The sequence below is a fragment of the Carcharodon carcharias genome, chromosome 17 (assembly GCF_017639515.1).
Source record: "Carcharodon carcharias isolate sCarCar2 chromosome 17, sCarCar2.pri, whole genome shotgun sequence".
NCBI lineage: Eukaryota > Metazoa > Chordata > Chondrichthyes > Lamniformes > Lamnidae > Carcharodon > Carcharodon carcharias.
In genome coordinates, this window is record NC_054483.1 from 53855542 (window position 1) to 53882984 (window position 27443).

General features: G+C 44.2%; 1 protein-coding gene across 4 annotated transcripts in view; it reads left to right on the forward strand.

Annotated features, from left to right (window-relative positions):
• Nucleotides 1-27443, forward strand: part of ipmkb (inositol polyphosphate multikinase b) — a 123027-nt gene that overhangs the window by 5402 nt on the left and 90182 nt on the right. For all 4 annotated transcript variants that reach the window (XM_041209095.1, XM_041209094.1, XM_041209093.1 and 1 more), the window contains exon 2: nucleotides 25290-25375. In XM_041209095.1, coding sequence (XP_041065029.1) covers nucleotides 25290-25375 — 86 coding nt within the window. The remainder of the gene's footprint in view (nucleotides 1-25289; nucleotides 25376-27443) is intronic.

The window sequence follows — 27443 nt, forward strand, 5'->3', positions numbered from 1 at the left end:
ACCCCTCACCCCCGCACCCCTCACCCCCGCACCCCTCACCCCCGCACCCCTCACCCCCGCACCCCTCACCCCCGCACCCCCTCACCCCCGCACCCCTCACCCCCGCACCCCTCACCCCCCGCACCCCTCACCCCCGCACCCCTCACCCCCGCACCCCTCACCCCCGCACCCCTCACCCCCCGCACCCCCTCACCCCGCACCCCTCACCCCCGCACCCCTCACCCCCGCACCCCTCACCCCCGCACCCCTCACCCCCGCACCCCTCACCCCCGCACCCCTCACCCCCGCACCCCTCACCCCCGCACCCCCTCACCCCCGCACCCCTCACCCCCCGCACCCCTCACCCCCCGCACCCCTCACCCCCGCACCCCTCACCCCCGCACCCCTCACCCCCGCACCCCTCACCCCCGCACCCCTCACCCCCGCACCCCTCACCCCCGCACCCCTCACCCCCGCACCCCTCACCCCCCGCACCCCTCACCCCCGCACCCCTCACCCCCGCACCCCTCACCCCCGCACCCCTCACCCCCGCACCCCTCACCCCCGCACCCCTCACCCCCGCACCCCTCACCCCCGCACCCCCTCACCCCCGCACCCCCTCACCCCCGCACCCCTCACCCCCGCACCCCCGCACCCCCGCACCCCGCACCCCCGCACCCCCGCACCCCCGCACCCCCGCACCCCCGCACCCCCGCACCCCCGCACCCCCGCACCCCCGCACCCCCGCACCCCCGCACCCCGCACCCCCGCACCCCCGCACCCCCGCACCCCCGCACCCCCGCACCCCCGCACCCCCGCACCCCGCACCCCCGCACCCCCGCACCCCCTCACCCCCGCACCCCTCACCCCCGCACCCCTCACCCCCGCACCCCTCACCCCCGCACCCCTCACCCCCGCACCCCTCACCCCCGCACCCCCTCACCCCCTCACCCCCTCACCCCCGCACCCCCGCACCCCCGCACCCCCGCACCCCGCACCCCCGCACCCCAGCACCCCACTCTCACCCTCACACCCTCACCCTCACCCTCACCCTCACCCTCCACTCCCACCCCCTCACCCTCACCCTCCACTCCCACCCCCTCACCCTCACCCTCCACTCCCACCCCCTCACCCTCACCCTCCACTCCCACCCCCTCACCCTCACCCTCCACTCCCACCCCCTCACCCTCACCCTCCACTCCCACCCCTCCACCTCACACTGCCATCCCCCCCTGTGACACTAATTCCTTTACCCCGAATCCCTCCCACACCACCCTCATCATCGATGATTTCCCGACCCCTGGATGTTATGGAACTGTGGCTATTGTTCCCGTTGTCATGTTCATGCAACATCCGGTATAGTTGAAACCATGGTGCAGAGTTACATTGCACTATAATAATGGAGGGGGCTGAAATGGATTGAGGGGAGCATCTTCCGTAACTAGGATCTCAGGGCCGGGGATGACATCCTTCCACTCCGACTCATGGGTTCTGAGATGGCTGATAAGTCCAGTGCACGATCTGCAGACTCTGCCAGATGTGGGGCAGATGATGCTTGGAGGATGGGGTTAATGTGTTGTTTTGAGATTTGTGTGCTCTCTCTGACGCCTTGATTCACCTCTGCATATTGCTGACGAAATCTCTCAATGTGTTCGATATCTTCCTGAATGAGCCTTCTCCATTCTGGTTGGTCACAAGCCAGGGATTCCCATGAATCGGTGGGATGTTTGATCTCTTTAGGGATGGTTTGAGGACATCCCTAAAGCATTTCCAGTGTACTCCTTGGAGACTCCTGCTGCAACTGAATTTCGAGTAGAGCAGTTTTTTGGGAGTCTGCTGTCAGGCATATGAACGACATCCTTTAAGTCCTAAGGCACGTGACTGGAGTATCATCTGACAAAAAATGACACCAAGCCACTGAAGGGGATGCTAGTGATGAAAAATTTGGTTGAATATATAGAAATTAGAGCTCGTCTTAATGGAGGAGAAAGAGAGAGGGGGAGAGATTTCAAAAAGGAATTCCATCAGTGCCAAGAAGGCAGAGGATATGGGAAGTTTTAAACACATGATGGGAATCTTAACATTGAGGATGGACAGCTTGCCAGCTGCAGATGCGTTCCTGGTCTTCCTGAGACGTCCTTAAGATAAATAGGTGTCCTTTGTCCTGGGGCTCCTGTTCCCCTCCGCCCTGATACGCGCACAACTTATGTTGCTGATATTTTTGGTCTTGGTCTCCATTGTACTGGCAGGAGAAGGGTTGGAGGATGTGTCCTTTCCTATGAGAGAGACATTTGATGGTGTGAGGTGCTTTTCCTCACAGCATTCCCAGAATCCCGGAAGCAGGCCAATTGCCTGTTCTATGGTAAACAGCGTAGTGCAATGTGCCATAAAGAACATATCTTTTTATTTCTGTTGGACTGTGGATTAAAATTACAATGGCTGCAGTTTGAAGGATATCTCCTGGAACAGTGTGAGGGATATACACAATGTTGCTGTCCTGGAACACACTGTGCCATGAAAGGCAGGATGGTGTTGAGGAAGAGCCTGGTCTAACGGGGATCTGCCTGGCAACAATGTTTTAATTGGCTCCTGACCAGGTGACCGAGGTTTGTGTGAGAGCAGTGCAGCAGAATAGCTCCTAGCTTAAAAGGAAAAAGACCGAATACCCTTTGTGTGTGTGTGTGTAAGATTCCAGTAATTCTATAATAATAGTTATCTGGCTTTTCTCTTCATATCTCTATAACCTGCTCTCTCTCTGAAAACCCCTGTCAAGAGGCAAAGGGGAAAATCACTGTTGGAGACATTAAAAGCAAGTGCTCAATGAGTGAACTAAAGACTGAAAGTGCTGGAAAGACCACCTTGTGTCATCAACCAAGAACTGAAAGGAATTTGGAAGACATTGATCAAAATCAACCCATTAAGTCCTGTACTATGGACTTGGTACTATTGAACTGTTTTATCCCACCCTTAAAATCCATGTTTCTGTGTCTCTTATGTGTCTTGTATGTGTGTGTATAGGGATTTAAGAAGGGGTAGAGTTTAGGTTATAGATTAAAAATTAGCGGTTCATATTTCTTTCTTTTGTCATTGGTTAAAGAAAAGTTATTTACTTATTAAGTTTACAAAGCTGGTGCTCAAATTTTGTTAACCCACATTAAACAATTAGGTAGGTTCATCAAGCTTTTTCACACTTGTTGCGACTCGGGGAGCAGTTGGGCTTGATATTACAGTGCACTGTCCCCAGTGAGTCGTGACAAAGTTTGGGGGCTCGAGCCTGGGATATTTTGGAACGAAAGACAACGACAATTTGGATGTAGATTTAGTAAGTAATAAAAGCTAAAAGGAAACACCAAGTTTGTACTGTCAAAAATAAGATGGCAGTGGAAACTGCTAAAGCTTTCTTGCAAGTGGAATAGATGTCTCAGGCGATTTTACAAGGGATCCCAAAAGCCAGCTTAATCGAATTGGCAAGTAAATTAAAAATAAGATTGCTGCCAAAGCTAGGAAAGCAGGGATAATCGAAGTGATGGCACAGCATTTGAAATTGGAAGGAATACCAGGGAGACCGAGTTCTCCAAGGGATCATTCATTGGAATGGGCTCAAATTCAGTTGCAAATAAAAAAAAAATTAGAACTAGAGGCAGCAGGAAAAGAAAGGGCAGAGAAAGGAAAAGGAAAGAGAGAGAGCATTTCACAGGGAGTTAGAAATGGTGAAGTTAGGCAGGAAAGAGCGAGAGAATTCCAGTTTAGAATGCTGGCAGTTAAAAGAGAGACGCCAGTAGGTGAGGCAGGACTTATTCCCAGATCAAAACCCAGTGGGGAGATGTTTAAATTTGTACAAGCTGTTCCAAAATTTTAGGAACAGGATGTTGAAGAATTCTTTATTTCATTTGAGAAGGTGGCTGAACAGATGAACTGGCCAAAGGAAAACTGGACATTGCCCATGAAGGGCAAATTGACAGGTAGAGCACAGGAAACTTATGCTTTACTGTCTGAGGAGGTTTCTAGGGATTACGATGTGGTGAGAAAGATCATTTTGAGTGCATATGAGTTGGTTCCTGAAGCGTACAGACAAAAGTTTTGAAATTTAAGGAAACAGCCTGGGCAAACTTACATTGAATTTGAAAGGATTAAGCAAAGTGGGTTTTACAGGTGGATACATCCGAGCATTAGGAAACTACCTATGAAGCCCTCAGAGAGACCATTCTCTTGGAAGAATTTAAGAACTCCCTATCTTCTTTAATAAGAACCCATGTTGAAGGCCAAAGGGTTGCAACTGCTGGACATGCAGCAGCAATGGCTGATGATTACGAGCTGATCCATAAAACTAAACCTTTTTTCCATCATCCCCATAAAATTGAAAAAGATGGAAAGTGGGAGAGTGAAAGGAAGGCAAGTAGCTAGGGGGGTAAAGAATGGATCGCTGGGCATAACTTGGGATCTCCTCCTCAGATCAGGAAGGAAGGTACTGAGGGTGGAGGTGAAACTTGAAAGCCTAAGTGTTTCCATTGTAATAAAGTGGGACACATTAGTTCAGAATGCTGGAAGTTGCATGGGAGCCCATGGGCCTTACTGAAGTTTGCAAGAGTGAGTCTGAAAAGGGAACTCAAAAAGTAAGTGCCACGGATTGAATTGTAGCTTTAACTACAAATAAGGGTCTGGAGGTAAACGCTGCTGTGAACACAGGCGAAGTGGTTAAAGTAGATGAGAGATATTAAGGGTTTTTGTCTAAAGGAAAGATAACCCCTTTTTCATCAAATGACGCAGCTAAATTCATAACCATATTAAGGGACACAGGAGTTACTCAAACTCTTTTGCTGGAGAAGACCTAGTTTTCCCTCCAGAGAGTTCAGCGAAAGCTAAAGTATTGGTAAACAGGATAAGTGGAGAGTATATCCCTGTTCCATTGTACAAAGTGCAATTGGAGTGTGATTTGTTGTCTGGATCGGTGGTTGTGGGGGTGGTTAAGAAATTATCCGTGGGTGGAGTTGATTTACTCCTGGGGAATGATTTGGCAGGAGCGAAGGTTATAGCTTCGCCCATAATTATGGAAAGTCTGAAAGAAGCTAAAGAGACGGCGCAGTTACAAGAATAAGTTCCTGGTATTTTTTCCATCGTATGTGGTAACCAGAGCAATGGCTAAACAAAGTCCTTCACCAGAGGTCAAAGTAATACCACGAGCAGATGTTAGAGTAGTTGAAACTTTCTTTAAATATGAGGATAATTCAAAGGAAGTGTTTGGCAGGTCTTCTTTAATTGAGGCTTAGAAAGCAGATCCAGAGTTAAACAAGTTAGCACAGTTAGCACACACTGAAGCTGAGGCAGAAGTAGTTCCGGAGGGCTATTACATTAAAAACAGAGTTCTGATGAGGAAGTGGGGACACCCTCACAGACTTGTGGATGAGGAATAGATGATTGTTCATCAAATAGTGGCACCACCCAAATATCGTAAGATATTGCGAGTAGCACATGTAATTCCTATGGCAGGACATGTAGGAATATGGAAAACCCAAGCATCGATAAACAGGCATTTCACCTGGCCATAACTTCACAAGGATGTAGTGCAATTTTGTAAAACGTGTCATACATGTAAGATAGTGAGTAAACCTCAGTATGAAATCAAACCAGCACCTTTAATACTCATACCAGTTTTTGAAGGACCATTCAGTCGGGTATTAGTAGATTGTGTAGGACCATTACCCAAAATGAAAGAAGGACATTAGTATATCTTTACAATCATGGATATGTCAACCCAATTTCCAGAAGCTATTCCTTTAAGGACAATTACAGCTAATGTGGTGGTGGAAAATTAACTCAGTTTTTCACTTGTTATGGCCTACCAATTAAAATACATTCTGACCAAGGTTTGAACTTCATGTCTAAAATTTTCCAAGGATTGGGACAAAGGATTAGATTTCTTACTATTTGCTACTAGAGATTCTCCAGTTGAACCTACTGGATTTAGTCCATTTGAATTGATCTATGGCCATGAAATAAGAAGTCCATTAAAAGTGATTAAGGAAAAGCTCCTAAAGCAGAAAGACAAATCCTCCGCGTTGGATTATGTGTCCATGCTTCTAGAAAGACTCATGAGAACATGTAAAGTAGCACGAGATGACATACATACATCTTTATTAATCTTAATAAATGAACCAGTGTTGGCCACCCCTGACTTACCAAACTTTTTAAAATGGTAATTGATGCTAGTGACTTGGGGGTAGGTGCAGTCCTATTACAAGATGATAATTTAGGGATAGAGAAGCTGGTAGGGTACTTTTCCAAGAAATTAAATCAATATCAGAGGAAGTTCTCTACAGTAAAAAAAAAAGAAACTCTCGCATTGTTGTTGCCTCCTTAACACTTTGCAGTCTGACATGATAACAAAGAAACACTAATCTACATTGACCATAATCCGCTGGTGTTCATTGAAAAGTTTAATACTCGAAATGCGAGACTGGTTAAAACAATAGACTCCATCTAAACATTCAATGTAAAGATTGTTCACGTTGTTAGCAACGTGATAATGTGATTATGGGTGCATTGTCCCGAGTGTAAAATAAGTTAAATAACTAAGTTAAAAGGGTAAGAAATGCTGAAGATTGTATAAGGGGGAGGAAGGATGAATGGAAGTGAGTCTCGAGTTGTGTTGTCCATCTGTCACATACCTTGTGATGAAACACTTTTTGAATTGGTGTTTCATCTCTTTTAAGGGTGAAGGCATATAAAGAACATATCTTTTTATTTCTGTTGGACTGTGGATTAAAGCTACAGTGGCTGGAGTTTGAAGGACATATCCCCTGGGACAGCGTGAGGGATATATACAAAGTTGTTGTCCTGGAACAGTGTGTGCCATGAAAGACAGGATGGTGCCGAGGAGGAGTCTAGTCTAATGGGGAACTGCCTGGCAACAATTTAATTGGCTTAATTGCTTTAATTGGCTCCTGACCATGGTTTGTCTGAGAGCAGTGCGGCAGAATACTTTCTAGCCTGAAAGGAAAAAGACCTAAAACCTCCTTCTCCTGTGTAAGATTCCAGTAATTCTGCAATTAATAGCTAGCTGGCTTTTTCTCCTCATATCTCTATAACCTGCTCTCTCTCTGAAAACCCCTGTCAAGAGGCAAAGAGGAAAATCACTGTTAGAGACATTGAAAGGGAAGTGCTCAACCAGTGAATTAAAGAGTGAAAGTGCCGGGAAGACCACTTCGTGTCATCAATAAAGAACTGAAGGGAATTTGGTAGGCAGTGATCAAGATCAACCCATTGAATCTTGTACTCCGGGATTGGTGCTATTGAACTGTTTATCCCATCCTTAAAATCCGTGTTTTTGTGTGTCTTATGTGTCTTGTATGTGTGTATAGGGATTTAAGAAGGGGTAGAGTTTAGGTTATAGAGTTAGAAATTAGCAGTTCATATTTCTTTCCTTTGCAATTGTTAAAAAAAATTTGTTCAATAAACATTTATTTACTTATTAAGCTTACAAACCTGGTGTTTGTATTCTGTTAACCTAAATTAAACAATTAGGTGTGTTGATCAAACTTTTTTACATTTGTCGTGGCTCGGGGAGTAGTGGGGCCTGCAGTGCACCGCCCCCAGTGAGTCGTGACAGTGCCTTTGAGCAGCATAGCAATTTTGTTTTTTCAAATCTAAAAGGTAAAAATTCCCCTCCTTCAGAAAAATAAGATAAACCCTTCCATAACAATTGGGTGAGGCAGGGACTAGAGTCGTCACACAAAAACACAAATACCTGGAAAAACTCAGCAGGTCTGAGAGCATCTGCGGAGAGGAATACAGTTGATGTTTCTAGTCCGTATGACCCTTCTTCAGAACTAAGGAAATAGAGAAATGAGGTGAAATATAAGCTAGTAGAGGGGGGTGGGACAGGTAGAGCTCGATAGGGGTCCAGTGATAGGTGAAGTCAACGAAGAGATTGCCAAAGATGTCAGACAAAAAGACAAAGGGGCGTTGACAGTGGTGATATTATCTAAGGAATGTGCTAATGGGGCATTAAGGGTAGCAAGCAGGACAAGCTAGTGGCAGATGGCCCTAGTGAGGGTGGGGTGGGGGGAAAGGGTCGAAATGGGCTAAAAGGTGGAGATAAAACAATAGATAAAAATAAATTTAAAAATAGGTGGGACAAGAAAAATATATTTGTAAAAACAATGATAAGTTATTGGAAAAAGGGGATCGGAAAGGGGGTAGGGATGGAGGAGAGAGTTCATGACCTGAAATTGTTGAACTCAATATTGAGCCTGGAAGGCTGTAATGTGCCTAGTCGGAAGATGAGGTGCTGTTCCTCCAGTTTGCGTTGAGCTTCACTGGAACATTGCAGCAGGCCAAGGATGGACATGTGGGCATGAGAGCAGGATGGTGTGTTGAAATGGCAAGCGACAGGGAGGCCTGGGTCATGCTTGCGGACAGACCAAAGGTGTTCCGCAAAGCGGTCACCCAGTCTGCAATTGGCCTTTCCAATGTAGAGGAGACCACATTAGGAGCAGCAAATGCAGTAGACTATTTTTGTTTTTGTTCTAGCATCCGCAGTATTTTGCTTTTATCCTAGAGTTGTCACCTTCTTTCACAAGGGTTTAAGAGCAGTGACTGTTGTCACCATTTTCGTGTCAAGTTCTCTAACCAGTCCAATGCCCTGCTGGAGAGCAAGTGTGACTCTAGAATGTCACTCTCAAGCATGAGCTGGGGCTAGCATGTTATTATGTGCTCACTCTTTTGGTCAGGATTTCCGCAGTGGCAGCAAGGCAAGGTTTTGAAGTATCACTTGTACATCAGGTGGTCGCTTTGACCATGTCCAGTCGCTATTCTGTTGATGGTTGTCCACAAGCTCTAGGGGAGATTGAAACCTAGCTGTTAAATTGTTGGGTCAGAGACCATGTGTTTATTTGGCAGGGTGTTTCCTGCCCAAACTTTCCCCCAGGTTTTGTCAGTGTTATGAAGTTGGAATTGTTTGATTTGTGTCTAGATAGGGCTTTGTAGAGCCATGTGGTCAGTTGGGGGTCTTGAAGGTCTTGGTGAACAGAAGGTCCAAATTGCTGCTGATATGAATTATTCCTCTGCTTGTTTCTGTGTCCTGTCAAATGCAGGGACGGTTGACTTTTGAGAGGACTGGTAACCACTGAACTGAAGTTGATCTCAGAGTTCCAGAGATTATCCTCATTACTGAGTGAAGTTGTGTGTCACTGAGTTTGGTATGACGACTTGCGGCCCATGTGGGTGCACTGTGCTCAGCTGTTGTGAAGACCAGAGCCACGGTAGATTTACAAAGGATAATGGTTATTGCATCCCACCTTGTGCTGGTGAGTTTGCAAATGAGTATTTTTTAACAATTGAATGGCTTTTTCAGCTATGTCCTGGACCAGGCTAGCGCCGAGACTGAACCAGACAGGTTGTTGAGGAATGGAGTTGAGGTTGTTTGAGCTGGACAGGGTCTTGAGGAATGGAGTTGAGGATGTTTGATTAGAAAACAGAGTTTTGATAGAGCAGTTCTTCAAAATGTTCTCTCCATGTCATTCAGACACATGACACCAGACTCCTGATGCAACTGCTCTACTTGGAACTCAGATCAGGGCAGGAGACTCTCAGGAGGCCAGCAGAGGTACTTAAAGGATGTCCTCAAAGTATCCCTGAAGTGGTCAAACATACCTGTCGACTCATGGGAGACCCTGGCCTGTGACTGACCAAAATGGAGAAGGCTCATTTGGGAAGGCACTGAACACATCAAGAGACTTTGTCAGGAATGTGCAAGGGGAAAGTCAAGTTGTTGGAGGGGCACACAAACCTCCAAGCCTTCAGGCACCACCTGCCCCACATGTCTGAGTCTGCAGATCGTTCATTGGACTTACCAGTCATCACAGTACCCATTGAGCTGGAGTAGAAGCAAGTCACTCTCGATCCCTAGAGACTAGGGACTAGAAGAAGAATATACCTTCATCTGCCTAGTCCCTAAAGTCTCCATTTCCCTTCCTAATGCTCTCTGTCCCTCTACCTCTCTCTCTTCCTTAAAGGCAATCCTTAAAACCTATCTCTTTAACCAAGCTTTGGGTCATCTATCCTCATGTTTATGTGGCTCCTTGTCAAATTTTGTCCGAATGTCCCAGCGAAGCACCTTAATTTTGTTGCAGGTCCTATATAAATGCAATTTGTTGTATGTTTTAGATAACGTAGTCTCTGTTGAAATTATATAATGTCTAAATTCTTTTATTAGTTGAGTTTCCTTACAAGGGGAACTTGTACATTTGTTTTCTGATTCTGACACTGAGCCTTATTTGAGTAAATTGATTTCTGGCTGAAAGGTGGGCAGGTGAAAGAAAAAGCAGAAAGTGCTGGAAATACTCATCAGATCAGGTGGCATCTGTGGAGAGAGAAACCACATTAATATTTCAGGTTGATGACTCTTCAGGACTGAGGAAAGATAGAAATGTAATAGGTTTTGAGCAAGTGAAATGGGGGAGGGGGTGGAAGAAGGGAAGGTCTGTGATAGGGGGATAACAGGAAGTGATTAAATGACAAAATGTTTCGTGATGCAGAGCCAAACTGAGTGTTAAAGGGTGAAGTAAGGAAACCAAAGGGGAGAACTGTTTCTGCATTAGTTAACCTGATAAAAATTTCATTCCCCCCTCTTGTTTTATTCTCCTCATGGAGAGGGGACAAAGTTTTTTCCCCCTCTGAAGAACCATTTTTGGTTACTTGGTTATTCGCAGCCTCTGGTTTGCCATCTTGGGATGGTCTGTCGTTATTTGGTGGGATGGCGGGGGAATTCTTTATCTTGAATTTATCACCCTTATCGTTCCTTCAGGTCTTGGCTGTGTCCTGGGTTGTGGCACTCAGTGTCCCCAGTACTTTGCACAAGGGGCTGCCCTTCACGTATGAGTCCAGATAGTTGCTTATGTTTTGTCATTAACTGTAATCATGCAGATTTACTGTAATCATGCAGATTTACCTGAGTGCATAGTAGGATAGTATCTGTCCCATATGTTATAAAAAGGATTATTTGATGCATCTATTTGATTTGTGTATGATAATTAAACGCCAACTGTCATTACTGGTACATCATAACTGAGCCAGACCTTGTTGCCTTCTATATATTCGCATATATGTATTTCCAGCAGACGGTGTAAAGCCCTAGTTAAGCCATAACTAGAGTATTGTGTTCAGCGTATAAGATTATGACAGGTTTGGATAAGGTAGACAAAGGAAAAGCTTTCATTAGCTGATGGTACAAGGACTAGGGAAACACAGGTTTAAGGTTTTAGATGAAGTGCAGAGCGGGAAGAGGCGTGAGGAAAATCTTTTTTACATAGTGTTTGGTAATGGAACTTGCTTCCTGTAATTGTGGTGGAAGTGGAGATGGTCAATGATTTGAAAAGGAAATTGGACACTTGAGGGAAATAAACTTGCAGGCCTATGAGGATAGAGTGGGTGGATGGGACTGATCGGATTGCTCTGTGCAGAGTCGACATGGACTCGATGGGCCGAATGGCTTCCTTTTGTGCTGTAAATGACTCTGTGACGCATATGTCATTATGCTTAGGAGAGAGAAGCATGCATGTCTTATGTTTTAATCATCTACCATCCCCTCTCCCAGTCTAGTGGTACTCATACTAAGTAGTGCTGCATGTACGATATTAAGAAGGCCAAAGTCATTGTCTGCAGTACCAGCTGGACTAGTCTGTTGGTTCCGCTGTCCTATTTAATCCCAAGCTGACCTTCCTGCATGAATGAAACCTGATGGACCACCCAGCATCGACATAGGCACTGGAAACGACAATGGCAGTTGCAGCCCTGTTGACCCTGCAAAGTCCTCCTTACTAACATCTGGGGGCTAGTGCCAAAATTGGGAGAGCTGTCTCACAGACAAGCCAAGCAATAGCCTGACATTGTTATCCTCATGGAATCATATCTTACAGATAATGTCCCAGACACCACCACCACCATCCCTGGGTCTGCCTTGTCCCACTGGCAGGACAGACCCAACAGAGGTGGTGGCACAGTGGTTTACATTCGGGAGGGAGTTCCCCTGGTAGCCCTCAACATTGACCCTGGACCCCATGAAGTCTCATGGCATCAGGTCAAACATGGGCAAAGAGACCTCCTGCTGATTACCACATACTACCCTCCCTCAGCTGATGAATCAGTGCTCCTCCATGTTGAACACCACTTAGAGGAAACACTGAGGGTGGCAAGGATGCAGAATGTCCTGTGGATGGGGGACTTCAATGTCCATCACCAAGAGTGGCTTGGTAGCACCACTACTGACTGAGCTGGCAGAATCCTAAATGAGATAGCTGCTAGACTGGGTCTGTGGCAGGTGGTAAGGGAACCATCAAGAGGGAATAACATATTTGACCTCACCCTCACCAACCTGCCTGCTGCAGATGCATTTGTCCATGACAGTATCAGTAGGAGTGACCACCACGCAGTCATTGTGTAGACAAAGTCCTGTCTTCACATTGGAGATACCCGCCATCGTGTTGTGTGGCACCACCACTGTGTGAAATGAGATAGATTTCGAACAGATCTAGTTACTCAAGACTGGGCATCCATGAGGTGCTGTGGGCCATCAGCAGCAGCAGAATTGTACTCGAACACAATCTGTAACCTCATGGCCCGGCATATCCCTGATTGCACCATTGCCACCAAGCCAGGGGATCAACCCTGGTTCAATGAAGAGTGCAGGAGAGCATGCCAGGAGCAACACCAGGCATACCTAAAAATGAGGTGTCAATCTGATGAAGCTATAACATAGGACGACTTGTGTGTCAAACAGCATAAGCAGCAAGTGATAGACAGGGCTAAGCGATTCCACAACCAACTGATCAGATCTAAGCCCATGTCCTGCCACATCCAGTCATGAATGGTGGTGGACAATTAAACAACTCACTGGAGGAGGAGTCTCCACTAATATCCCCATCCTCAATGATGGAGGAGCCCAGCGCATCAGTGCAAAAGATAAGGCTGAAGCATTTGCTACAATCTTCATTTGACAGAGTGTTGCATCAAAGAGCCCCAGCAAAACTGGAGTCAATGGGAATCGGGGGAAAACTCTGCACTGGTTGGAGTCATACCTAGCACAAAGGAAGATGGCTGTAGTTGTTGGAGGTCACTCATCTCAGCTCCAGGACATCACTGCAGCAGTTCCTCAGGGTAGTGCCCTTGGCCCTCCATTTTCAGCTGCTTCATCAATGACCTTCCTTCCATCGTAAGATTGGAAGTGGGAATGTTCGCTCATGATTTCGCAATGTTCAGCACCGTTCACAGTTCTTCAGGTACTGAAGCAGCCGATGTCCAAATGCAGCGAGACCTGGACGACTTCCAGGCTTGGGCTGACAAGTGGCAAGTAACATTCGTGCCCCACAAGTGTCAGGCAATGACCATCTCCAACAAGAGAGAATCCAACCATTGTCCCTTGATGTTCAATGATATTACCATCACTGAATCCCCCACTATCATCATCCTAGGTGTTACCACTGACCAGAAACTGAACTGGTCTAGCCATGTAAATACTGTGGCTGCAAGGGCAGGTTGGAGGCTAGGAATCGTGTGATAGGTAACTCACCTCCTGACTCCCCAAAGCTTGTCCACCATCTACAAGGCACAAGTCAGGAGTGTGATGGCATACTCTCCACTTGCCTGGATGAGTGCAGCTCCTGCACCATTCAAGAAACTGGACATCCAGGACAAAGCAGCCCACTTGATTGGCACCACATCCACAAACAGTCACTCCCTCCACCACTGACGCACAGTGGCAGCAGTGTGCACCATCTGCAAGATGCATTGCAGGAATTCACCAAGGCTCCTTCGATGGCATCTTCCAATCCTACCACCACTACTATTTAGAAGGACAAGCGCAGCCGATAGATGGGAACACCACTACCTGGAAGTTCCCCTCCAAGCCACTCACCATCCTGACTTGGAAATATATCGCTGTTCCTTCACTGTCGCTGGGTCAAAATCCTGGAACTCTCTTCCTAACAGCATTGTGGGTCTACCTACACCACATGGACTGCAGCAGTTCAAGAAGACAGCTCACCACCACCTTCTCAAGGGCAATTAGGGATGGGCAATAAATGCTGGCCCAGCCAGTGAAGCCCACATCCCATGGATGAATAAAAAAATCCCTGTGCTCATTAGCCTACATTGGTTTCTGGTCTTCAAATTTAAAATTGCCTGGCTCATGTTCAAATTGCTCTGTATCCTCACCCACACTATCTCTGTAACCTCTTACAGCCTTAACTGAGATCTCTGCGGTACTCCAGTTTTCTGTGAGTGATGATGTGACCGCTCTCACTATTGCATTCAAGAACAAAAAGTCACCTGATGGAATGGTTTCATAGGGTAGCATTATGGTGTGGCCAGTGTGGTTGTAATGTTTTCTATCGTTCTTTAACAGTTTTAACCTGGGCAGTGTATTTGTCCTTGACTGGCTTAGTACAGAACTTTGGGAGTCAGAAAGCACTTGAGTATGTGTGTGTTATTGTAAGCAGCACTATTGTTATGATCCCCATCTGAGATTATTCCGGGACAAGCCCGATCCCAGTGTGGAGCCCAGCTTGATGGATGCTAATTTTTATTTGTTTGTTTAGATGTGTGGAGAGTAGCTACTGAACAGAGTCACTGGAGTCAGCTAATGAACTTGCAACGAAAGAATAAAATATTTACTCAACAAGAAAAGATGAACTATATTACAATACTCCTTCACCCACAATTATTCTCTACAGATATATACAAATTTGTGAGGATAACACAAGTTACATAAGCTATCTTATACTCTAATGTCCACAATAAATACACAGTCCATGTAAATCTATGGAACCCTGTGGTCAGACACACCACACTCTGAAACCAAGTGATAGATGCCACCTCAACCAGATGTTATGGATCTCTCCTCAACTCCTCCCAGATGCTTGTCACACTATGAGCCAACCAGTCTTACTGCACTCCGTCTTTCACACAAGGATTTCCAATCTCCACTTTTGCTTTAGAATCTTCTCCCAAACCGATGCTCAGATGCCTTCCGCAAGGGTTCACCTGCAAGGTTTTGAACTCTCCTTCCGATGTTCCTCTTCCCTGGGTCACCGCATGCGTTCAAGCTATCTTCCATGATCTCTCTCACTGACTCAGCCGTTAACAGTACACTGCTGCTTCACATGCCCATAGCAAAGAGTTATAGACCTTCCGTTGTCTCTTTGGTCCTTCTTACCTCTTGCAAGCTGTTTTCTGCAACTTTTGTCTCTTTAAACCTGAAGCTTGGAGCCTTTCCCACTGCCCTCACTGTTAACTTCATCTAACATGACCTTTTCCAGGTTCCTGTCCTTCCTTTGACTAGAAGGTCCTCTTTGGACTTTCCCCTCTTCCACTCCCTTGGATTTTTTGGGTTTTTTTCTTTAGCTTGGGATTGGCTATTTGCCCATCTTGCTCCAGTCTCACCTGGCAGCCACTTTCAACCAACTTTAGCTAGGAGCTGGCTATCTGCCCCTCCTAGGTAGCTTCTGTATGGCAGCTGTCTTCCAAATCAGCTGAACTCCAACAGCTTCCAAAACAAAACTGCTGTCTTTTTTCTTGTGTGTGTGTCTGTGTGAGGGACCTGCCTCTCTGGGTCCCTATTGCTAGGCAACAGTCCAATTCTTCTATCCTTCTCTTTAGGAGTCATAAAATTCATTAGAAATGCAGGCACCTTTTTAAAGCGAAACTAAAACTCAATTTGACCTTAATACAGTTTTAGAAATATAAACCAAGCTTGAACTTTAAATCTAAGACTCATTCCTAACACCCACAAATACAAATATAACTTACTTAAACTGTCTCTATTTTCTAACACTATATGGGTACAGCAACTAAAAGCCTATGTATATTTGGTATGATTCAGTGATCAATCAGTCCTAATGATCAAAACCTTTGGTGTTAGTTGTGGCTCAGTGTGTCGCACTCTTGTCTTTAAGCCAGAAGCTCTCATTCCAAAGGCTGGAGCACTAAATCTATGCTGAGGCAGTGTTGTTTTGTGTCTCAGATATATGTGAAAGATTACATGGTCCTTTTGAACAAGTGCAGGGAAGTTCTTTAGGTAGCCTATCCAATATTTGTTAGTAATTGATCATTATCACATTGCTGTTAGGGGGAACCTTGCTGTGCCCAAATTGGCTGCTGTGTTTTCTACAACACTTCAAAAGTGGCTATAAGGCATTTTGGGACAATCTGAGGTTGTAAAAGCCGCAATGTAAATCTTTCTGTGCTGTCTCTTTGTTGTATCTGGAAGTTATCAAAAAATGACTTATTTTCTGAAACATTACTAAATTATGTTCCCCAAATATTGAGTGAGATTTTAATTGGAATAGATGCAGTTGGTACAATTTCTGATAATTTTGGGATATTCTGGGGTTTACTTTGAGGAACTAAATTCCCATTTTATGTTCACTGTAAAAAGGAACAGGCTTAAGCGCAGAAACTGCTATTTAGAAATGGTGTCCAAATTGTCATACAATGCCCCCTTTATTTATGTTGATCAACTATTTGCGTCCTTTAATGTTAGCTGAATGTAGCTGAATTTGCTTTGCTGGGTTTTGATTGCTTTGTTCTAAAAGGCAAATTTTAAGTGTTCAAATTTCTCCCGAGTACATTGAAAAGAATGATAAACTCCAGGGTATGTGAGGCGATAAACTGCAGATTTTCTGCTTAAGTGAATTTTAGTGCTGAACAAGAAAAGATTTGTGTGCACAAGGGACTGGAGCTCACTCACCCACACATACTGGTTTTTAACATTCAGTGTTGGTGTTGAGGTCAAGTACAGCACAGCCAGTTTCAGCCTACATTTATGTTGGTTTGGGTGCCATGTTAGTCCTAGCACACTGGCATTTTACAGCTGGCACCTCCTACAAAATTAACTTGCCGGATTTGTTAAGACTGCCGGCCAGGTGGATCCTGCCCCCCCTTTTTTTAAAAGCTAAGCCTTCTTTCCTGCTCCCTTCGTTTCGTTGGATGCATGATTCTCAGGAGTCAGCATCTGTTGACACTAACATAGCTATAGAGCAAAGTTGCCTATGTTCTGTCTGAACATAACAACACCAATCACTGAAGTACATCATCAATCTATGAAGCTTTAGTAAATAGGAATGGGAATAGCCTACTCCACCCCATGAACCTGTTCTGCCAATGAATTAGATCATGACTGGTCTTCATCATAACTCCATTTCCCTGTCATGAACCATATACAGTGGGCTTTTTGCAAATTACTTTCTAAAAAAAGATAGTGATCATTAAAATCCAAAATATAATGAAGACTTGAAATGTGTTCATTGTACAGTGAATCTAAAGTAAAGTTTTTGTCTCTAGTGGGTCCCTTGAACCTAGTCACAAAACCTTTTATGACCTAAAGCAGTTTTACTTACTCTCTGAGACAAAAAAAGTTAGTGCTATAGAATATCCTGGAAACAGGGAAAATGCTGGTTTCTGATCAACATCAAAGTACTTAGCCTCTCTATAATAGCCACTCATGAAAGTGTCATGTATTTCCCCACTTCTGATATCGGGTCCCATGTGGATGTTAACTTCTCTTTCCTGTTTGTCCTTTCTCTCCATTCCCAACCTTGAATAAGAATTCTATTTTTAGGAAGTAAGAGTATCCTACTCATTACTTTGGGGATTTCTAGCCTCAGTCCTGCTTAAATGCACACAACCGTTTTGAAATTTGACAGCGCAGAAGGAGCCCTTTGTACTTAGCTTGCAGCGTTTCAGAAGCTTATGTACCCTTTTAAAAAAAATAGTTGTCTCTGCCTCAGCTGCTCGCTCGATTCAGCAAGAATTCTATGTTCCACGTCTCTCCATGTAAGGTTAAATATTTTAACCCCACTCCTCGTTCACTTAGTGACAGTTTTCAATTGACGTCTCCTCATCAGTGACGTCCCAATCAGAAGAAATCATCTTTTCCTATTCATCCCATTGAAATTTAATGAGAATTAACCTACACAGTGCTCCCTTTGTTTTTAAGATCTTAGCCTTTTTTCCTTATCTTTCGAACTCATAGTATGGGATCCTTGGGGAAGAGAGATAATAATGTAATAGAATTTTACATTGAATTCAAAAATTATGTACTTAAGTCAAAATTGGAGCCCTGAACTCAGATAAAACCAATTAAGTATCAGGGTCAAGTTGGTTGGGTTAGACTGGGAAATTTGATTAAAAAATTTGATGGTGAATAAGCAGCTTTGAATATTTAAACAAATATTTCATAAGTCTCAAGTCCATTGAGAAATAAGAACTCCATGGGAAAAGTGATTCACCTGTGGCACACTAAAGGGATTATGGATAGTTTTAGATTTAAAGAGGTTTCTAATATTTCCAAAAAGAACAGTAAGCTTCAGGATCGGGAAAGATTTTAGATACTAGTGAAGGATGAACAAAAAATTGATAGGGGAGAAATAAAACAGTAAACTTGCCAGAAGTATAAAAACTGGTTATAAGGGCTTCTATAGGTGTGTGTAAAGGAAGGGCAGCAGGGTAAATATGGATCCCTTAGAGACTGAGGCATGAGAAATTATAATGGGGAATAAGGAAACATTTAACAAATATTTTCTATCTTTCGGCATGGTAGAAGACACAAAAACCATGTAAAATAGTAAGGAACCAGGGGTCTAAGGAGAGTGAGAACCTCGAAGTAATTAATGTTAGTGAAAAAGGTATTGGAGAAATTAATGGGACTAAAATTTGCCAAATTGAATGGGCACTGGCATCAGTTCTGAGAAAGTGGGGGCTGTACCATTGGGACGGTCTACACCTGAACCATGTTAGGGCCAGTGTTCTAGCGAGCCACATAACTAGGGAAATAGAGAGCGTTTTAAATTAAATTATGGGAACAAGGGATTCAATTTGGGAAGATGTGCTAAATCAAAGAACAGAAAAAAGACAAGCGAAAGTTATTAGTGTGGGAAATGATAAACAGGCCATGACAGGAAGGGACAGAGAGTATAGGGAGTACAAATCTAAGAGTAAATCAGATAAGGCTAGAGGCTACTAAAATAATAAAGGAACAAAACTAAAGGCTCTGTATCTGAATGCACTTGGCATTCGAAACAAAATAGATGAATGAGAGTGCAAATAGAAATAAATAAATATGATCTGACAGCCATTACAAGGCATGGGCGTAGAATAACATAGATTGGAACCTGACTATTAAAAAGTACGTGACATTCTGGAAGGACAGGAAGCTAGGAAAAGGTGGAGGGGTGGCTCTGTTAATTAATGATGGTATTAGCAAATTAGAGAGGGATGACCTATGTTCAGGAAACCAGGGCCAGAATTTTGACGGTGTGTGGAGGCGGGCCCGCCAAACCAACACGTAAAATGACACGTGGTGACGTTGGGTGTGCATCCTGATGTCAGTGCGTGTCATTTAGATATTGCGTTCGGCAGACTTGCACCAGAGGTGGCTGCGCACCCTCCGATCTGTCAACGACCTACTAGCCACGGATGGGATGAGGTTTCCTGAATGTTTTATTAAATAAATACATTTTTTTTTCCACAATTCATAAACATGTCCCAGCTCATGTGACACTGTCACATAAGGGGACATGTCTAAATAATTTTTAACTATTATTTCTGAACTTATATACTTAATCTTCCTGAGGTGGCTCCATGCCTCAGTGAGATTTTTGCGCTCTTTCGCACGCATGCGCGCCAAAGAACTCAGGCCCCAACTCTCCCAACTCCCCCTGCCTGCACAGGTAGCGTGTGCGCTACCGGTCATGCGTCATGCTGGGCGGGCCTTAATTGGCCCACCCACGTAAAATGGTGGCGCACAACTGAACGCGGAGGCAATTGGCTCTGCACCCACCCCTGACTGGCCTGCCCGACATGCAGAAAATTCTACATAATGTAGAAACGGTTTGAGTTGAGATGATAAAGGCAAGCAGTCACTTGTGGGAGTGGTGTACAGACGCTCTAACAGAAACCATACGGTAGATTGGGGTAATGGAAAACATAATGGGAACTGATCAGAAAGATACGGTCATAATCAAGGGGGATTTTAACCTGCATTTAGACTGGGAAAATCAGATGGGCAAAGGTAGCCTAGATGAGGAATTCATAAAAGATTTTCTGGATAGTTTGAGAACAGCATGTTCTTGTGCTGACCAGACAGCAGGCTATACTTGTACAATAAGATAGGATTAATTAAGGATCTCAGAGAAGGCACCCCTAGGTAGCAGTGTTCACAATATGATTGAATTTTACATTCAGTTTGAGGGAAAGTGGGTCTAAGACTAGTATTTTAAACTTAAATAAGTGCAGTTATGAGGGCATGAAAGCTAAAGTGAACTGGCAAATGAGGTTAAGAGGTAGGTCAATAGAAATGCAATTGCAGACATTTAAGGGGATATTTCCGAATGTGCAGAATAGATACTTTCCAACGAGAAAAAAAAATTCTGAGGCGAGGACCCACCCATCCGTGGTGAACTAAAAAAATTAAAGATAGTATCAAACTTAGAGAAAAAGCATATAATTGTGCAAAGATGGGCGGCATGTCAGAAGATTGGACAGAATATTAAGAACAAAAAAGAATGACCAAAAGATTGATAAAGAAGGGAAAAATAGAGTGTGAGAGAAAGCCAGCTAGAAATATAGAGACGGATAGTAAGAGTTTCTATAGATATTTAAAAAAGAAAAGAGCTAATGGAGTGTTGGTCCCCTAAAAATTGAGTCTGGGAAATTAATAATGGAAAATAAAGAGATGGCAGATTCATTGAACCGGTCATTTTAAAAATTAATTAATGGGATGTGGGTGTCGCTGACTAGGCCAGCATTTATTGCCCATTACTAATTGCCCTTGAGGAGCTGGTGGTGAGCTGCATTCTTGAACCACCACAGTCCATGTGATGTAGGTACACTTACAGTGCTGTTAGGGAAGGAGCTCCAGGATTTTGACCCAGCAACAGTGGGTCAGAGCAATAGTTCCAAGTCACGATGGTGTTTGGCTTGGAGGGGAACTTGCAGGTGGCGGTATTCCCATGCATTTGCTGCCCTTGTCCTTCTAGATGGTGGTGGTCTAGATTGGAAGGTGCTGTTGAAGCAGGCTTGGTGAATTCCTACAGTGTGCCTTTTAGATGATACACACTGATGCCATTATGCATTGGTGGTGGAGGGAGTGAATGTTTGTGGATGGGGAGCTTCTTGAATGTTGTTGGAGCTGCACTCATCAGGCAAGTGGGGAGTATTTCATCACACTCCTGACTTGTGCCTTGTAGATGTTGGACAGGCTTTGGGGAGTCAGGAGGTGAGTTATTCTAGTTCAGTTTCTGGTTAGTGGTAATCCCCAATTTTGGTGGGGGGAGATTCAGTGATGGTAATGCCATTGAATGTCAAGGGGCGTTGGTCAAATCTCTCTTTTGGAGATGCTCATTGTCTGGCACTTGTGTGACATGAATGTTACTTGCCACATGTCAGCCCAAGCCTGGATATTGTCAAAGTCTTGCTGCATTTGTATTTGAGAAGTCACAAATAGCTCTGGACATTGTATAATCACCAGTGAACATCTCCACTTCTGACCTTATGATGGAAGGAAGGTCATTGATGAAGTAGCTGAAGATGGTTGGGCCTAGGACACTACCCTGAGGAACTCCTTCAGTGATGTCCTGGAACTGAGATGATTGACCTCCAGCAATCACAACCATCTTCCTTCGTGCTAGGTATGACTCCAACCAGCGGAGAGTTTTCCCCTTGATTCCCATTGACTCCAGTTTTGTTAGGGCTCCTTGATGCCTCACTCAGTCAAATGCTGCCTTGGTGTCAACGGCAGTCACACTCACCTCACCTCGGGAGTTCAGCTCTTTCGTTCATGTTTGAACCAAGGCTGTAATGAGGTCAGGAACTGAGTGATCCTGGTGGAACCCAAACTGAGCATCAGTGAGCCAGTTATTGCTAAGCAAGTGCCATTTAATAGCACTGTTGATAACCCCTTCCATCACTTTACTGATGAACGCGAGTAGACAGATGGGGCAGTAATTGGCTGGGTTGGATTTGTTCTGCTTTTTGTGTACAGGATATACCTGAGCAATTTTCAACTTTGCTGGATTGATGCCAGTATTTTAGCTGTGCTAGAACAGCTTAGCTAGGGGCACAGGAAGTTCTGTGCAAATCCCCTGGCCCTTATGGCCCACTTCCCAATGTCCTAAAAGGAGTAGCTGCAGAGATAGTGGATGTGCTGGTTGTGATTGTCCAAAATTCCCTAGATTATGTCATAGTCCCCTTGGACTGGAAGATAGCAAATGTAATCCCATTGTTCGAGAAAGGAGAGAAAGAATTGGCCTGACATCAGTTGCAAGAGCAATGCTGAAAATATAGCTCATTAAGTTGTAAGGGCACTTAGAAAACCATATAATTAGGCAGAGCTGTCAACGTTTTATGCAAGGGAAATTGTGTTTGATAAATCTATTGGAGCTTTTTGAGGATTAAAACTGCAGGGTGGATAAAGGGGAGCCAGTAAATGGATTTTCAAAAGGCATTTGATAAAATGCTACAAGAAAAGTTGTTCTGAAAGAGAATGGCTCATGAGGTTGGTGGTAATATATTAGCAGGGATTGAGGATTGGTTAAAGGACAAAAAGGAGTAGGAATAAATAAATCATTTTCAGGTTGGCAGGCTGCATTTCGTAGTTTGCTGCAAGGATCAGTGCTGGATCTTCAGTTGTTTACTATAATGACTTAGATGAGGGGATTGAGCGTAATGTATCCAAATTGCTGATGATATAAAGCTAGGTGGGGGAAAAAGTTACGGCAGAATATTTTTTAAATGGTGAGAGACTGTTAAATGTTGGTGTTATGTAGAATTGTAGCATTGTTACAGAACAGATGGAAGCCGCTGGTCTTTTGAGCCCTTGCTGGTTCCCTGCAAAAGCAAGGACACATCCTACTCTCCAGCTTTTCCCCTTATCCCCTGCACCTTTCTTTCCCATATATAATAATCCAGTTCTCTTTTGAAAGTCACAATTGAATCTACCTCCACTGCACTCCCAGGCAGTGCACTGCAGATCCTAACCATTCAATTTATTAGCAACTATCTTGTATTATGGTTGCCACTTCAGGATTTCCCCCAAGTGGAAATGTTCTCTCCACATTTAGCCTGTCCAGTTAATCTATAATTTTAAAGCCCTCTCCCTATCAGATTGCCTTTTCGAAAGAAAAATGGCCCCAACTAGTTCAATCTTTCCCAGTGGTTATAATCTCTGTTCTGGTACCTTTGTGTGTTTAGATTATTATTGTCCTAATAATAACTGGTCCTACCCCATCCCTTTTCAACCAATTCTGCTGCCACTTTCAGAGCCAAGTTGATGCTTGGTGACTAACTGACAATGCTACTTCGTGTGTTACCTACCACTAGATGCTCCCTGGTACAATGACCAAGTTTGGAGCATTATCTACAGTTGTATGATTAACTGCTCCTTTGCATTTCTCAAATATATAAGATCAGACCTTAGTGTACTAATGAAAAAGAATGTGGTGTTGCGTATGAGTATTTAAACAAGAAGAAAGTATTGAGACATTTGATTTCTGAATTTTTATCACAGGAATGTCCTGGTATTGAAAAAGGTATCACACTTTTCAAAAAACAATGGCTATATTTATCAAAAACAAAAACAGAATTACCTGGAAAAACTCAGCAGGTCTGGCAGCATCGGCAGAGAAGAACAAAGTTGACGTTTCGAGTCCTCATGACCCTTCAACAGAACTGAGTAAAATTAGGAGAGGGGTGAAATATAAGCTGGTTTAAGGTGGGGGTGGGAGGAAGAAGTGGGGAGGGGGTGGGTGGTTGTAGGGACAAGCAAGCAGTGATAGGAGCAGATAATCAAAAGATGTCACAGACAAAAGAACAAAGAGGTGTTGAAGGTGGTGATATTATCTAAAAGAATGTGCTAATTAAGAATGAATGACAGGACACACAAGGTACAGCTCTAGTTGGGGTGGGATGAAATAAGACTAACAGGGCATAAAAGGTATAGATTTAAAAATAATGGAAATAGGTGGGAAAAGAAAAATCTATATAAATTATTGGAAAAACAAAAGGGAGGGGGAAGAAATGGAAAGGGGGTGGGGATGGAGGAAGGAGTTCAAGATCTAAAGTTATTGAATTCAATATTCAGGAAGGCTGTAAAGTGCCTAGTCGGAAGATGAGGTGCTGTTCCTCCAGTTTGCGTTGAGCTTCACTGGAACAATGCAGCAAGCCAAGGACAGACATGTGGGCAAAAGAGCAGGGTGGAGTGTTAAAATGGCAAGTGACAGGGAGGTTTGGGTCATTCTTATGGACAGACCGCAGGTGTTCTGCAAAGCGATCGCCCAGTTTGCATTTGGTCTCTCCAATGTAGAGGAGACCACATTGGGAACAACAAATGCAGTAGACTAAGTTGGGGGAAATGCAAGTGAAATGCTGCTTCACTTTAAAGGAGTGTTTGGGTCCTTGGACGGTGAGGAGAGAGGAAGTGAAGGGGCAGGTGTTGCATCTTTTGCATATGCATGGTGAGGTGCCATAGGTGGGGGTTGAGGAGTAGGGGGTGATGGAGTGGACCAGGGTGTCCCAGAGGGAACGATCCCTACGGAATGCCGCCGGGGGTGGGGGGGCGGGGGGGTGGGTGAAGGGCAGATGTGTTTGGTGGTGGCATCATGCTGGAGTTGGTGGAAATGGCGGAGGATGATCCTTTGAATGCGGAGGCTGGTGGGGTGATAAGTGAGGACAAGGGGGACCCTTTCATGTTTTGGGAGGGAGGAGAAGGCGTGAAGGCGGATGCGCGGTAGATGGGCTGGACACGGTTGAGGGCCCTGTCAACGACCGTGGGTGAAAAACCTCGGTTAAGGAAGAAGGAGGACACGTCAGAGGAACTGTTTCTGAAGTAGCATCATCAGAACAGATGCGACGGAGGCGAAGGAACTGAGAGAATGGGATGGAGTCCTTACAGGAAGCGGGGTGTGAGGAGCTGTAGTCGAGGTAGCTGTGGGAGTCGGTAGGCTTGTAATGGATATTGGTGGACAGTCTATCACCAGAAATTGAGACAGAGAGGTCAAGGAAGGGAAGGGAAGTGTCAGAGATGGACCATGTGAAAATGATATGTATATGTTGACTGATGTTGCCTTTTTTCGCCCTTTCCTGATGAGGGTTGCTGGGACGTTTCATGTCTTCCAATAACTGGTCACAATGGCCTGATGTTCAGAGGATGACATTGACTTTTTAAGGAGTTTGACTTTGAAGTAAAGGTGTATATTTAAAGATAGTGGCACTGGAAACACAGAATTATAATTTCATAAGTTTTCTTTTGGTCCTGTTTCTAGGTATGTTGCAGCATCCGGATGGCACGGTCTTGAAGCAGCTGCAACCTCCCCCACGTGGTCCCAGGGAGTTGAATTTCTACAACATGGTAATGGCTGTTTTGGTAGAACATAGTTTAAGGTGGAATTGACCTGCAGTGCTATTGCATTGAACCTAACATAAGAGTTGCATTCTCTGTATGAAGATGCTATGCTGCCAGGTTGTACTCTGACAGGTTTGATGCACTCATGGTTTTTGACAAGGTTGCCATACACGTTGGATGCGGTATATATTGGAGTGCAAGCCCACCAATGCTGTTATCATGAGGCCCCTTGATGCAAACATAGAATCGCTTTGGCAAAGATAGGGAAGCAAGTCATCAGTCAACTTGGCTAAGAGATAGGAATTATTTTTTGTGGGAGGGTGGGAAGAAAGAATGGAAAAATCAGAGCCCTCCAGTTTGAATGTTAGGACAGGCTGACAAATGTTGGTTATGTTGGGTAGGAAAGTATGGAGAGAGGGGAACAAATTAAATTTATATCAAATTAAGCAGTATTCTGAAGGGATTTAGAGTTGTAATCAGCTGAAATTAATTAGTTGGGAATTGAAAGCCTTTTTTATGGGTTATTAACTCAGCAATATATTTGTTATGTTCCTAATGCTCTAACATCGTGTGCATTTCTTGGCAATGTTCCAATTGTTTACGACCCACATTTGTTAGATCTCTTTGGCTTCGAGATGCTGAACAGAAATGTTAGTTTCTCCGGTGCTGATGTTAATTTCTATCTTAAGTATTTTTATTTTTGGGCCTTGAGCACAGAAAAACAATTTCTGTTCAAACACAGTTTACTCATTTGGCCTCTGATTCCCAGATCTGTATTTGTTATATTATGAAAAACGTATGTTTAAAAATCTCTTTCAAAGTGAATGTTTTGCTACTTTGAGATTATTTAATTATTGGAATAATGGAATAGTACAGTGTGGAAGGAGACTATTTGGTCCATTGAGTCCATGCCAGATCTTTTGAAGAGGAATCCAGTTTGTCCCACTCAATTGCTTTTCCTCTATATTCCTGCAATGATTTTGTTCAAGCAATTATTCAGCTCCCTTTGGAAGGCTACTGTTGAACCTGTATCCTCTACCCTATCAAACCAACAACTTATATTTATGTAGCATCTTTAACATAGTAAAATATCGTTTGGTAGTACAGAACTTCAGTATCGCTGAAAAAAGAGACATGTCTAAGCAAGACGAGAAGCTTAGACATGTCTGCAATAGTAAAATGTCCCAAAGTGCGTTACAAGAGCGTTATAAAACAAAATATGACACCGTGCTGCATAAGGAAATGTTTGTCAGATGACCAAAAGCTTGGTCAAATAGGTAGGTTTTGAAACAAAATACTGCAAATGCTAGAAATCTGAAGTAAAAACAAAGTGCTGGAAAAGTTCAGGTTTGACAGCATCTGTGGAGAGAGAAACACTTAATGTTTTGTGTTCAGTATAATTCTTCTTTGGAACTGGAGTGTTCTGAAGAAGAATCATATTGAGACTCAAAACGTTAACTCTGTTTCTCTCTTCACAGATGCTGCCAGATCTGCTGAGATTTTCCAGCACCTTCAGGTTTTAAGTGATGTCTTAAAAGAGTAAAGTAAGGTGGAGAGGTGAAGAGATGTAGAGAAGGCATTCAGGGCATAGGGCTGAGGCAGCTTCAGGCACTGCTACCAATGATGAAGCGATTAAAATTAGGGATGCTCAACATATCGGAATTAGATGAGTGCAGAGATCTTTGGAGGATTGTGGGGCTGGAGGAGATCGTAGAGTAGTGCGGGATTTGAAAACAAGGATGGGAATTTTAAAATCAAGTTTTTTTTTACTGCTAGTGTAGATCAGTGAGCATAGGGGTGATGGATGAATGGAACTTGTTGTGAGTTAGGATATAGGCTGTAGAGTTTTGGATGACACCAAGTTTACAGAGGGTAGGATGTGGGAGCCTAGCCAGGAGTGCATAGAAATAGTTCTGTCTAGAGTTAACAAAGGCATAAAGGAGGGGTTTCAGCAACAGATGAATTGAGACAGGGGTGAAGTTGGGTGACGTTAAGGAGGCATAAAAAGGCAGTGCTTTCCAAATCATTGATTTCTTGAGTAAAGAAAGTTTTTCCTGGTTTTGTCTGATTTTTT